The sequence below is a fragment of the Meriones unguiculatus genome, chromosome 9 (assembly GCF_030254825.1).
Source record: "Meriones unguiculatus strain TT.TT164.6M chromosome 9, Bangor_MerUng_6.1, whole genome shotgun sequence".
Classification (NCBI taxonomy): Eukaryota; Metazoa; Chordata; class Mammalia; order Rodentia; family Muridae; genus Meriones; species Meriones unguiculatus.
The window spans coordinates 53029305-53043338 of record NC_083357.1 but is presented as its reverse complement, the minus strand read 5'-3'; the positions used below and the strand labels follow the sequence as shown (position 1 = coordinate 53043338).

The following is a 14034-nucleotide window of genomic DNA, read 5'->3' as shown; positions in this document are numbered from 1 at the left end:
CAGCCACCTGTGGTGCAGGTTGAAGGGAAATCAGCAGAGGGCGCTGCTTCCTTAGATGTGGGTTACATCTCCTTCAAGTGGCTTAACATGACAGACTCACTGTGCAGACAAAGGACCTTGTCCATGAGTGAGGGGTTGGATGAGGTCCTGTTGAAGACTTGCCCTGTGAGGTTGATGCACTCAAGGACCAAGTGTCTTTCTTCTATGAACATGCTTCCTGTCACCTGCTCAGTTCTTGTGCTCCTCTTAATGCTCAGTAAGTTACATTTTACCCTAAGCGTTAATGATGTCTTTGTCTTACAACTATGGCAGTCTTTAACCTTCCTCCTCACATAGAATAGTAATTCCTCCTTGTTTGTTTGTTTTTTAGGAAGTAGCAATGGAGACTCAGTGACCCAAACAGAAGGCTTGGTCACTGTCACAGAGGGGATGCCTGTGATGCTGAACTGCACCTATCAGACTACTTACACAAATACTTTCCTCTTCTGGTATGTGCAATATCTCAAAGAAGCCCCTCAGCTACTCCTGAAGAACATCACAGACAACAAGAGGACAGAGCACCTAGGGTTCCACGCCACTCTCCACAAGAGCAGCAACTCCTTCCACCTGCAGGCATCCTCAGTGCAGCTGTCAGACTCTGCCCTGTACTACTGTGCTGTGAGTGACACAGTCAGGGAGAGTGCAGGGGAAGCTGCACACAAACCATAGGTGCAGGAGGCCTAGGGGAGCAGCCCTGTGAGGGAGGCTGTGTGCTTTCTCCACGTGCTCTCACCAGCTTCCTGAAAAACAGCAACAAGTCTCAGGTCAAATATCTAGAAACCTAGGAATCTGTGGAAATTCTCACTGACAGGATGGAAGTCAGTGGTAGAGACAACCTAGGCTGTCATCCCTTGAAATAATGTTTTCTCCCTAACTGGAAATCTTAATAGCAAACTTCTCCAGTAAAACCCTGACATAGGCTTTATCTTTACCAAGATGTCTTACAAAACCTAGGGACTTAAATTCTCCAGCAATCTTCTGTTATTACCCCACAAATTTACGATTTAAATAAGAAAGCTAGACTCTAGTCATTAAAATTGGGCTTCAGTCTCATTCTATAAATTATTTAGATTATAACTCACCTTGGTCCATGTTACAGAATGTTCCCCAACCTCTACTCTTAGTTACTTGTCTATTGCTTTGAAGAGATACCATGGATGATCAAGACAACTCATGAAAGAAAGCATTTCATTGGAGGCTTGACCACAGTTTCAGAGGGTTATTATTATGGTAGGGAGTGCAGCAGCAGGCAGGCAGGCTGGCATGACCCTGGAGTAGTAGCTAAGAGCTTACATCTGAGTACAAGCAAGAGGAAAAGAGAGAGTGAAGTTGGGCCTAGCTTTGGCTTTGAGGTTCCAAAGTCCAGCACCAGTGACACACCTCCTCTCACAAGGCCACACATCCTGATCCTTCCTAAATACAACACAAACCGAGAGCCAAACATTCCCATATAGTAGCCTATGGAGTTCATTCTCATTCAAACCACCATGCTCCCTGACAGCCTTCACTTAGTGAAGCTATACAGCTGTTATAGGTCTGAAGATCATGCCCAGAATGGCATTTCCATTTCTTTCAAAGGTTCTTCCACCTTTTCTTACACACGTTATATGTAACAGCCAGGTCATGAAAGTCTCTGTCCAAAAATCCCTTCCCCTTAAAGTCTATTCTTGTTTGCCATTGTGCTGTGCTTTAATCCCAATGATGTGGTGGACACACTCACCTGGGATTAGAGTTGGGTTCTCTCATAATTTTTCTGAAACATGAGAAAGGAGGCCAAGGTTTTTGATTCATCTCAATTCTGTAAACAAAATGCTGGTTTAAAGTAAAAAGCTCTACGACTTACACTTATCTCTCCGTAATAAATAAAGAGCTGAAATAATAATAAGAGAAAACCCACAATGTCTTTCAAAGAAGACTCATGTTTGTATATACAAAGATCAGAAAAAAATTACACATTCTATTATTGGTTAAGGAGAATGATGAGACGTCAAATTGCTTTTCTAAACCCCCAAAACTACTTATAATGGCATAGCATATAATAGAATCCCTTTTATGAGAGCTTGTGAAATCTAATAAAAGCCTGAATGTAGGCTTAGATTTTACTTAAACACCTTTACCTCCCATCCAACCCCCAAATTTAGTTAGGAGATTAATAGGAAAAAGGGTTGTAGACCTCTTTTATCTACTTCCTACTGGTTAGGATCCATGGGTCTTTAAGGGATTACCAAACTCAGTCCACTCCAAAGGCCAAAACCATGCAGCACCATGAAGTCAGTGAAAGCCAGAAGACTTAGGTGGTTGGCCCCAACAAGTTCTCTGGGACAGTTCTTTTTGCAAAGAATGAAGATCAGCTCAGTGATGTCGATCCAAAAAGGGATGCCTCTCTGTGGTCTTTCATTTATCTCCTCTACTCAGAGTCCACCCATGGATGTTCTCAGCTGGCCAACATCATTTGCCTTGCATGAGAGAGATGACAGCAAAACACCACATGCTTTTTCCCAAGACCACCTCCAGCAAAACATCAAGTGTGCAGTTTGCAAGAAAACATCACATGATAAAACTGAGTCTTCAGGGAAACCAGAAACTTGCACTTCACATGAGTTCCAGGAGTGGGAACCCTTCTTCCAAGTTCTTAGTTAGGTGCTTCAAGAGACTGCTCCAAATAATTGCCATTACCCTTTGTTACCCCCACAGAATTTGAAGATAAGATCATAGTTATAAGAATACCACATACCTTCGACAAGGACTTGTGAGGATTTAACTAAAACTGACCTGACAACTCCTGCCTAATGACAGGTTCTCACAGTATCCAAAGTTATCATCAAGATTCCAAGGGAGAAAAGCAATAGATAATCCTACCAAGCTATGGAAAGACTATGAATCAAAACAATGACCAAAATGGCAAGAAAACCCACAGAAATGCAATGGTAGCACTTTCATCTTGGGGGAACTAATATATACTTCATTGGACATAAGGCCTGTTCAACAGGAAGGAATTCAGGCACAATACTGTAAGGCTAGTTCACTCCCATGGCTGGAGATGTCATAGACACTAGAGGAGAAACAGTTATGGCCATTTTTCTAAATCAACATAGCTTCCAACTGCATTTTAAATATGTATAATTACTCAAAAAGAAGTGTATTTCTCACCTCTCATCAAAGAAGCTTCCTTTTGAAACAAGTAGAGGATAGTACAGTAATGGGCAAATGGGCAAAATTCAAAGAGTACCTGGCCTCAAGTTATCTAGTGTAGTTAATACATCCAGAATGCAATTCCTATAAACAAGGCTCAGGGATTAGCACAGAAGAGGATTGGGAAGGAGTAGTAAGAACTGGAGGGAGAATACTTCTTCATTGCTGATGTGAATACAAATGGGTACAACCAATAAAAATAAGTATGAACAAAATGCTGTAAACAAAATGCTGGTTTAAAGTAAAAAGCTCTACGACTTACACTTATCTCTCTGTAATAAATAAAGAGCTGAAATAATAATAAGAGAAAACCCACAATGTCTTTCAAAGAAGACATTGGTAAACATAGAGTTAACACAAGATCTAGATGTTCCACTCTTGAGGATTTAACCAGCAGATTCTACATCTTTCTACAGAGATACTTACTCTTCCATGTTCATTGCTGTGCACTTTGATCTGTGTGAAAGGGGTTCTGTCCTTTGTGTTCTGCATTTGGCCTAAAACCTACCTTAGTGCATGGTACCTGTTAAGATTCCAGGTGACTTTATTTTAATTTTCACACATACACACACACACACACACACACACACACACACACACACGAAAGGGAAAAACTTACACTTCTGGGTAGTAGTTAACCCTTAAGTACCTTGCTAGAATGAGAACTGTGGTAGTAGATTTGCTAGGTGATGATCCTAACTCCTGCCCCCTGGTGTCTACACACAGCATAGTCTCCTCCTGTGTTCAGAATCTAGACTATGGCAGGTGTAACTCCTAAATTGTGTTTTATTTTATGAAAAAGACCAACAGATTGCACAGGCAATCCAGTTTCTCCTTAGTTCACCACACCCTGAATTTGACTTGGAGTTCATCAAATGAGGATTGTCCATGACATGCATGTTTTTCCAGAATGCAATTTTACAATAATTGTTTGTATCTATACTTCCCAGTAACATCAATTATAACATTTTCCCACATGTTTTGTTGGCATTGTGTAGAACTCATGCAACTGTGCAGTGTTCTGAATGCTAAGTTCCTCACACTTGTTTTGAAATGTGTAAAGATTTTGTAATTTTATCGCTAAATTATTTTCAGCCATTTCAGCTCATAACTTTATATTCTTTAAAAAAAGGCATGAGTTTTACAGTTAGAAAGCATACACCTTCCTCTGTGCATGGTCAGAAAGCCTTGGGATTCCTCATGCAAAGGCAGCAAGGACAGTGGGAAGTCCATTACAATTGTGAATGTTTTATTTCTCAGATGGGACTCTAGAGGACAGTCCATTCTATAGAGTTAATGGCTTCTCCATAGAGCAGTCTGTAAATGGACTTATGTAATAGGACACATGAAAATAATTAGAATAAAATTTAATTTTTTCTTAAGTGAATGGAACCTATATGCTTCTTGGTTCATTTACTCATAACCTTACCTGGTAATAGGATAGTATAATTCATTGCATGTTTTCAACACATTTTGTTAATATTTGCAATAAACCCCAAATGATCTGGACCTGAAAAGACAGCTCGGCGAATAAGCACACTTGATGTATCAATGCTAATCTTGCTGTCCATGTTAGGATTTTTGTCTTTCTTAAGCTTGCACAGGCCTTGTGCAGACTGTCACAAAACTGCTCCTTCATAAGTTCAGCTGCCCTGATGTGTCCAGAAGACATTGTTTCCTGTAGTCATCCACCATCTCTGGTTCCAACACTGACTTTTCTTCTGCAATGATCCTTGAATCTCGAGAGGAGAGCATGTGGTAGACATGTGCCATGAGGGCTGACCATTCCACAGTCTCTTCTCTGCACATTGGCTGACAGTGGGCGCAGGGCTAATCACTGACCAGTGTAGTGAGTTTCTAACGAGCACGGAGAGCTCCGTCAATCTATATGTACATGATGCAAAGACATTAGGAGTTGGATTCATACTATAACCATTCAGAAAACTACTATAGTCAGTTCTCCCATAGGGCATATGATATTACCAAAATTATCAACACACATTAATTGTACAAATTAGTGGGTTTGTTGTGAATTTTTAATGTATGCTTATGTGACAATTTCCTCATATTCATCTTGTCTTCACTCTCTGTTGTCCTCTCCTTTCCCTTTGTCCCTCTTCCCCTTCTCTTACTCATTTGTCTAACTTCTGCTTTCAGATCATATTTATTTTCTTTTTCTTTACTCCTCTTTTGCTTTTGTTTTTGATTGTTCATTTGTTTATACAGATGAGAACACATACATATTGTGTATGTCTACAGTTCTGCTTATTTTGCTTAACACCTTGTCCTTAAATACTATCCACTTTCCTACAGATGGCAGGAGCTTATTTTTTCCTAGTGGCTGACCATTACTCTGTAGTTTCAGGGACAATATTCTGTCCATTCATTGGTTGACAGGTGGTCCCTAGGCTGTGTCTACATCTTGCAAGTCATGAATGGTGCTGTAACACACAGGCATATGCAAGTGTCTCTCATGAAATGACCTCTTTCTCCTGGATAAATGTCCATAAGTGGTATTAGTTAGATTACCGGTCTTTCTTCCTTCCTTGCTTTCTTTCTTCCTTTCTGCTTTCTGTCTTTTCTTCCTCATTGCCTTCCTCCTTCCCTCCCTCCCTCCGTTTTCTTTCTTTCTTTCTTTCTTTCTTTCTTTCTTTCTTTCTTTCTTTCAGAAAAACCACATTATTCTAGATGTCTATATCAAGACACATTTCTAGCAACAGTGTATGATGGTAGAATGGTAATGAGGGGATTTCTGATTCTCATGGCTCTATTTTCAGCAATACCAAATTTGAGAATAATGGAGAAGTGCTTCCTCTGTCAGAAATAGCTTTAGGTAGTGTTAGTGAAGGGTGGAGCCAGCTGAAAGAACTGAGGTGCCTGTGAAGTTGGAGTCAGTGTTCTGTGGGGGATAAAAGGCCACCTGAGTTCTCCCCAATCTTCGGTCTAGGAGAAATGGGCAAGGTCCTGAAAGCATTGTTTTTAGTACTAGGCCTTCACCTAGCTGGTAAGTCATGGAAGAGAAACCACATATCCCAGGATATGTGATTGATTCAGAGGCAGGAGGGAACTGCGGCACCAGACAAAGTCATCCTTCTTGAAACCATCAGCAGATCTTAGGAACCTAACACCATTTGCTGTGTTTCCCTACACAGGGGTGAGTGGCCAGCAGAAGGAAAGACATGACCAGCAGCAGGTGAGACAAAGTCCCCAATCTCTGACAGTCTGGGAAGGAGGGACCACAGTTCTGAACTGCACTTACGAGAACAGCGCATTTGACTACTTCTCATGGTACCGGCAGTTCCCTGCTGAAGGCCCTGCTCTCCTGATAGCCATAAGTTCAGTGTCCAATAAAAAGGAAGAAGGACAATTCACAGTCTTCTTCAGTAAAAGCGACAAACAGTTCTCCTTGCACATCACAGTCTCTCAGCCTGGAGACTCGGCCACCTACTTCTGTGCAGCAAGGGCACAGTGCTTCACAGACACCTGCAGCCCAGACCCAAACCTGCAGCTAAGGCTCCAGCAAAGCCTGCAATGGGGCTAAGCCTGGAGGGTGTGCAGGACCAGGTGACAGGGGGCACTGTGAGTGTAAGGGTTAGACTCCCTCAGCCCATAGACAGACCAAGATGAAGTCTCAGCATGCTTTTCTACATTCTCTGTTTGCTCTTCAAGAACAGCTGGAGTTTTAGATCCATTTTCTTAAGTAGTCTAGAAGATTTTTTTTTCCTCCTTTGTTGTAGAAATAGTTTCCTGTGTGTTTGGTTTGTAGCAACTATGAATTATGAAGGCCCTGTTCCCTACACTCTTGTCTGAACGCTGTTCATGTATAGTTGTTACAGCCCAGTGTCAGGAGACCTTGACTTTGGCCTCTGGGATAGAAATCACATAGTCTTTTCTTCTACATTAATCTCCTTGATAACTAGGGCATTGGGAATTTCTATGACCAATGAACTCTTCTACTTCCTCTTCTTTTGCCTCTTATGTCTTCATCTGCCTTCAAGAAATTCAGGTATGTAACCCAGGAGGCCCTCACAAGGATGCAGGTGTGTTTAAAATAGATGAATGACATCAGTGGGGAGAAAAGAATGCGAATTAATCATATAATAAAATTACACAACGTTAATTGAAGAAATTATTTTACATGTGTATTTCATAAATGAACAAAATATAAAAATGAACATAAAGGCTTAGTCAATAGAAGCTGCTGCAGTATTTGTAGACATCAGCAAAACACAGAATTAAAGATTCTTTCACTGCCTAATAGTTGGCAAGGATTGCTCACTTAATGCTAAATAAAATCCAAAAAGCTTTCCAATCGAGAAAAATTTAAATTCGTTTTTATGACACATTGTTAATGGCTTTGGAAGCCCTAACTTCTATGGGATCCTTACCAGGAGGAATTTTTGAGGCTAGATTTGGTAAGCTAGCCTGAACAACAGAGTAAAACTCTGTCTCAGAAAACCAAAACCAACAAAAACATCATGGAAGACATTATACATAAACATCTAAAGCCTACAAGTTCTTTTTCTCATCTACAGTGAATAGTTTTTCAGTATGAAAACAGAACAGTCACATAGGAAAATAAAGTCAGTTGGCTCTTAGCAGTAGGAGATAGATCTCACAATACCAATAGGTGAACTCCTCCTGGTTTTCAAGGTCTTCTATCCCTGTCAAGTTTTAAACTTGAATCTAAACAAACAAACAAACAAACAAACAAACAAAAACACCAGAATATCTATCTGATTGAAATAGGCTTCATTGAATACAACAACCTAGCTTGGAAGTCAGCAGAAGAGTGAAGGCATATTTAAGGATGTGCAACAGAAAACTTGGAAACTCTGTGTACCTCAAGACACACCCTGAGCATCCTAGGGAATAAAAGGCTGGAAATAACTTCAAGAGTACTGAGGGAAGGTGAGGGCAAGTTGACTTAGAATAACCCAGTCATCACCACGTGGGTGTCTTCATACAGTTATCAAGCAAATTCTACTTTTAGAGATTGAGGTTTGATATAAATTTCTTCATCAAATGCATTTTCAGCATACAGTCAAGGAGAGTCTTCATTCCTTCAGGGTCTGAAGACAAAAACGTTTATATTGGGCATTGCTCACATATACACAGATGTGTGAGTGAAAGATCATTTAGAAAGGGGGTTTGTTTTCATGAAAACTATAACAACTATGGAATAGCATCAAACATGGGCATGCTTCAGTGCCAGTGAATGACATTGCCAAAAATCTGGTCACAGACGCTCCTCACTCTCATTCTTCTCCTTCCCAGACTTCTGAGAAGAGTGCCATAGAGTTGTGTCATCACAATAATCCTTTGTTTGGGTCAATGGCTCTCCAGAACCCAAACAGAGACTTCAGACTCACAAGTCTGTTTTGATTTCATTTTTCTGAGCTGATGCTTTGTGCATGTTGAAGTCCCAGTGGTCTGGTGTGAGGATTCATGGTTTGTCTTTGAAAAGAGGCCAGGACTGATGTGATCATATTTCATTGTCAATCAAACCAGAGTCAGAACAGTTGGAAGTTGAGTGACTACAAGCAATACATTAAGAATTCTTGTTGTCTTCCCATTCCTTCATCCTGTCCACCAATTTCATGTTCTTTCTCTTCATCTCACTTTCAAAAAACAAAAACAAAATACCCCATACAACAAAAACTATACACCCACAAAACAAAACCAAAAGTTCAATTAAATTAAAAATTCCAAAACCAAACAAAACTCATCTAGCAGGAGTTAGAGAAGAGGAAAATTCTGATTAAAAATATTGTATTAAAAAAGTATTAATTTAACAGGTAGCAATTGCTACCTCTTTAGAAAGGGAAAATCTCTTTTCTTCAATATAGAGACACCAACTTTACCAACCACGACACAACCAAGGTAATGCCATCCTGTCCTGACTCCATTTTGTTTCTTCTTAGACACTTCTCAGTCAAGTCTGCCTTAGCAACACATTTGGTATTTCCTTCACCCTGACCTTGGTCCAGACATATTGACCAAAGTAAGTAATATTTGTACAAACTAAACATGAATTAAAATAGTTTAAGAAGGCAAAAGTTAAAGTTAAATGTCATATTGTGCCTGAAATACCTACTATGTACTGTCAAAACAAATGTTAAAAAGTTCCTATGACAATGAAAAACTAAAGACTAAATACTGGCTTGTCTTGAGAAGGCCACTCAGGACTTATCATAGATTGATTTATTGACTTTGATATTTTTAATTTATTGCTTTATTTTGGTTAAAATAGAATTACATCATTTTTTACATATAACATTATATCCCTGAAACCCCTTCTGTGTCCTTTATCTCCAGCCTCTCCCAAGCTCTCCAATAATAACTGCCAATCCATGGCCTCTTTTTCTATGATTATTGTTGTTTTACACAGATGCACACACACACAAACATACACACAATTATGTAAATACAACCTACTGAGTCTGTTTTGAGTTGGTTCCGTGTACATGACTTCAGTTCTGACCATTTGCTATTGTATCCCTGGGGATGACCATTTATGGATCAAAGCATTACTGAGGTGTCTGTAGTTCCTTGTATAGCTACAGAAGGCCCCATGTCATTTCTGTAGTAAAAAAAAAATTTCCTTAAAACACACAAAAACATTATAGGTATATGTTATTGTTTTAGTCAGGTGTGTAGATATGCGACTGAATCATAGCAGGTGACTATGATTTCCCTCATGATCTAACAAGAGTGTGTTTCTGCTAGCTGCAGATAGTTTCTGTGATTGTCTCAACTTTGGAATTCTGGGAACTTTTCAGAGGATCTTTAAATGCTAGAGACCCAAGTAGCAGAGTTGCTGTTCTTGGGTGGTTGTTGGTTGGATGCTGTTTGTCAAGTAGTTGTATACAAAGAATCAATTAGAAGTTAGGTATCCTGATGGAGTAGATCAAATTTACCCAAGGAAACCTGACACCACAGATAAGCAAGAAGTAGCCTAATGATAACATTGCCCACTTTCACCTTTATTGGTTTTTCTCTATAAGAAATGAAGAACACGGGATGGTGAAGAGTAAAGAAGAAAAAAAGAAACCCAAAATGTAGAAACATTCAGCTATAACTTTTCATGGCTAGTGGTATCATCATTGTTCAGTACTTGTTGTGCAGACATACTTTTGTGGTGTCAAGGCTATTGCTCCCCCATCATTTCTAAGAGAACTTCTTGCAGCACACTTCCTGGTCTTCTTGTTCTTATACTTTCTTGTGCCTTGTTTTCTTCAATGTTTTTTGAGCCTTCATTGTAGGAATCTTGTTGTAGATGCACTTGTCTGGGGGGGGGCTCCCATAATCAGTTGTTCTCTTTTTTTTTTTTAAATCAGTTGTGATTTTCTGTGATGGTCTTCACCTGCGGACAAGAAGAGCTTTCTTGAGAGGCATGAGAGGTAGTCTTCCACGTCTCAGTCCAAAGTATATGGCATCCTCAATTGAGACTTGCTCTTGATCTCTGAGAGGCAACCTAGCACAACAGCAATAGTCAGCATTCTTCCAAGAGCCTCTTGGATCCCTTGATCAACATAGTGAAAAAAGGTTTCCCATGCCTGGTACTTGGTTTCCTGTTTGATGATCCTTATTTTGAGGGGGATATTGCCAGACCAAGTGGAATAACTTCATTAAAAATATATATGACATATAAAGGTAAACATGAAGCAATAAATATCATTAAGGGTATTTCAAACATCCTCAGTGGTATTTATCTTCTCTCTTTCTTCTTCTGTATTGACTTCTCTGCCATCTTCCAAATGAAGCCCACCATTATCCTCATTTTCCTCAACAACAGATCTCTAATTGTAGTTCTTTAAATACTAAGTTTCATTCTTTTTTTAATGTGTCATGATTAATGTTATTTATTTATTTATTTTTGTGTGTGTGAGCTGGGTGGAAGCACACAGGTCTGTGTGAGTATACAGAACCTTGTATACATACATGGGTAGACATATCTGTATGTACGAAAAAGCCAAAAGTTGGTGTCCATGCACTCAAAGGTAAAGTTTCAGGTTTTTCAGAAAACATAACTTATTAAATGTGTCCTGAGACATTAACTTCAGTATTTATCATTAGCAACTGGATCTTTTAATCGTTGAACTATCTGTCCACCAACCTTAAGGTTTATCTTCACTGGGAAGCATTGTTTATCAATTAAATCACAGGAAAGTCAAAGCAGTATTTAGAATTTGACCAACTGTCCACTTCAGCACTTAAACCCAGTGTATTCCAAAGCCATGTCTCAGAGGCTGTGTCTATACAGCTTGCAGAGCTCTGCAAGATCTGGAGATCTAGAGCAGGGGCACAGCCCTGCCACCCTGTGCTGCCCATGCTGCTGTGGCTCCCATGGTCTCCTTATAGCCACAGAGAGAAATCCAGGGCATGGGCTCTCAGCACTAAGCAGTGAAATGGGCAGAAGAATGTGACTCTGATCCCAGCAACTAGTCCCTGAAGTACATGTTGATCTGCTTTTTTTTTTCCTCATAAAACTGGAGCTCTTTCAGAGACCTTTTTGCATTTTCTCTTCTGAGTGCCTTTAGGGTAATTTCCTCCATTGGGATAATGAGAGCAGATCAAGGATTAAGAGCTATATTCTAAATAGTGATATAGCTGTACACAAATATTCAACCACAAACCCATGTAGTAACATGACTCCAATGCTTGCAGGTTATATGTATCTTGGATATGTAATATGCTTAAATCACAGAGAATCCTGCCATGCTTATCATGAGACTGGTTTCTAAATTAAAATACACAGACTTTAACAAGTGAGATAGAATATGACAGTAAAATGTTACAGAAACTTCTAGGACATGTAACAAGCAAGAGTTCTCTGTGTGGAGAGAACAGAACACATCCTGTGAGTACAACCTGATGGTAAACTTTTAAAAGCAAGTCAGTTTTTTAGCAGTGGATTTTAAAATTATTGTAACTCCTCACCCAACTGTGTATGAATGTGTCTGTGTGTGCATGTGAACCAGTGGTCATTACTGGTTATCTCTCTATATTTGCCACATTTGTTTATTTATTTATTTTTGTAGGAACTCTTACTTAAACTGAAGCTCATCAATGACTGACTAGTGAGACCCCAAGATTCTCCTGTCTATGCTTCCCTGACCTCAGACTGCAGGGGCAACCGCTGAATCTGGATTCTTTTGGGGGTCCTGGAAATCCACACATAGGGATTCATGATGTACAGCAGTCAACTTACATAATGAACATCTTCTTAACCTCTGAAGACTATTATTTTATTCCTGTTACGATTTGCCAGGGCATAAGCAAATGGGGATCTTCTGGAATGTGATGGGATGCTCTTTACAACATGTTGTAAAACTAGCTTTGTAATTGCAGAATTTAGGTAGACCCTTGCACTGAGCAAAGGAGGAAGACTCAGATACCATTGTTTCACAGGGAATTTGATGGATCTGAGACAATTTTATTTTTTTATTAAGCTTAAATAGACAATCAGACAATAGATGGAGGGAAATAATGGTCTGCAAGTGAATTACATATCAAACATAGATGATGATAAATTTTACTTTCGTTCCCAAAATCATCTCCCTGAATAACACTCAGGGATGCAAAGCAACTTCCCCCTCAGCCGGAATGGATTTTCTCAAACTCCATTTTCAGACAAGGAAGCAAGTAGAGGCCTGTGGTGAGCTACCCTTTTCTCTCTGTATGTGCATATGATCACACCAAACCACATTTCCTGCTTGAGGCAATGTCAGAAACACAGGAGGTAAACATGCTCAGTGCCTGGCCCTCAGACACTGAACACTGAGCTGAAGCAGAGCTGACACACTCATACAGAGGGACCTGGGACACATGCCTCCCTGCAACCTGCTCTGTGTATTGGTGGCCTTGGCCTTCTCTGGTATGGACATTTCACATATAGCTGAGGATATTATGGCCTTTTACATGGACATGAGGGGGAAGAGGGATTGGAGAAAAGTAAGCAGAAATGTCTTCAGTTAAGTTTGCCTTTGGGTCTTACGAGGCCCTCTTCCAACACTGCTTTGTGTACATTACCATAGGATAAGCTTTTTATTCTTTCCTCTGGTTGTTCTGCAGGATGCAATGTGGCCCAGAAAGTCACTCAGGTCCAGTCAACTGCAAGCAGTCAGTATGGAGAAGAAGTCACCCTGGACTGTTCATATGAGGCAAGTTATTACTATTACCAACTCTTTTGGTATAAGCAGCTTGTTACTGGAGAGATGATTTTCCTTATTAGCCAAGTTTCTTCTTCTACTGAGAATGAGAGGAATGGCCGCTATTCTGTCACATGGCAGAAATCAGCCAACTCCATCAGCCTTGTCATTTCAGCCTCACAGCTAGAAGATTCAGGGACATATTTCTGTGCGCTCCGAGAATTGACCCACAGTGTTTGAAGTGACAGCAGAAGTTGAACAAAAACTGGGGCTCCTTAAGAGTTGCCCATCGCAGGAGCTCAGCTGAGAAGCACACCTGCACATGCTGAACAGGAAGTCTCACTGTGGATGCTTCCTCTGTGGTCTGCATCAGTAGTGTGTTTCTAAGTAAAACCTCATCCCAGGCAATTCAGAGACAGTTATGATGTGTAGTTTTCTTTTAATACTTTGTCTTGAAAGTATTTATTTAAAAATAGATGATAGAGAAAATGTGTAGTATATTCTACAGTTGAGAATATGGCACCACAACAATTTAAAGTGTTAGTTTCTCTCCATATTGGCAACAGCCCACACATCAAAAGAGTTGTTTGGGAGAGCAAAGAACATAATTTTCTTGTGAAGTTACATTCAGAGAAGCAGAGACATCATG

At 39.9% G+C, this 14034-nt stretch overlaps 3 gene segments (V, D, J or C); all 3 read left to right on the top strand.

The window, feature by feature from the left end:
• The first annotated feature begins 204 nt into the window (after positions 1-204).
• On the top strand, positions 205-708 carry LOC132656461 (T-cell receptor alpha chain V region CTL-F3-like). The segment is given in 2 exon segments: positions 205-256; positions 371-708. Coding segments are annotated over 2 exon segments (390 nt in total).
• Positions 709-6183: 5475 nt separating this feature from the next.
• Positions 6184-6772, top strand: LOC110544290 (T cell receptor alpha variable 23/delta variable 6-like). The segment is given in 2 exon segments: positions 6184-6235; positions 6384-6772. Coding segments are annotated over 2 exon segments (441 nt in total).
• A 6256-nt stretch (positions 6773-13028) lies between these two features.
• Positions 13029-13744, top strand: LOC132656459 (T cell receptor delta variable 1-like). The segment is given in 2 exon segments: positions 13029-13111; positions 13309-13744. Coding segments are annotated over 2 exon segments (366 nt in total).
• The last annotated feature ends 290 nt before the right edge of the window (positions 13745-14034 follow it).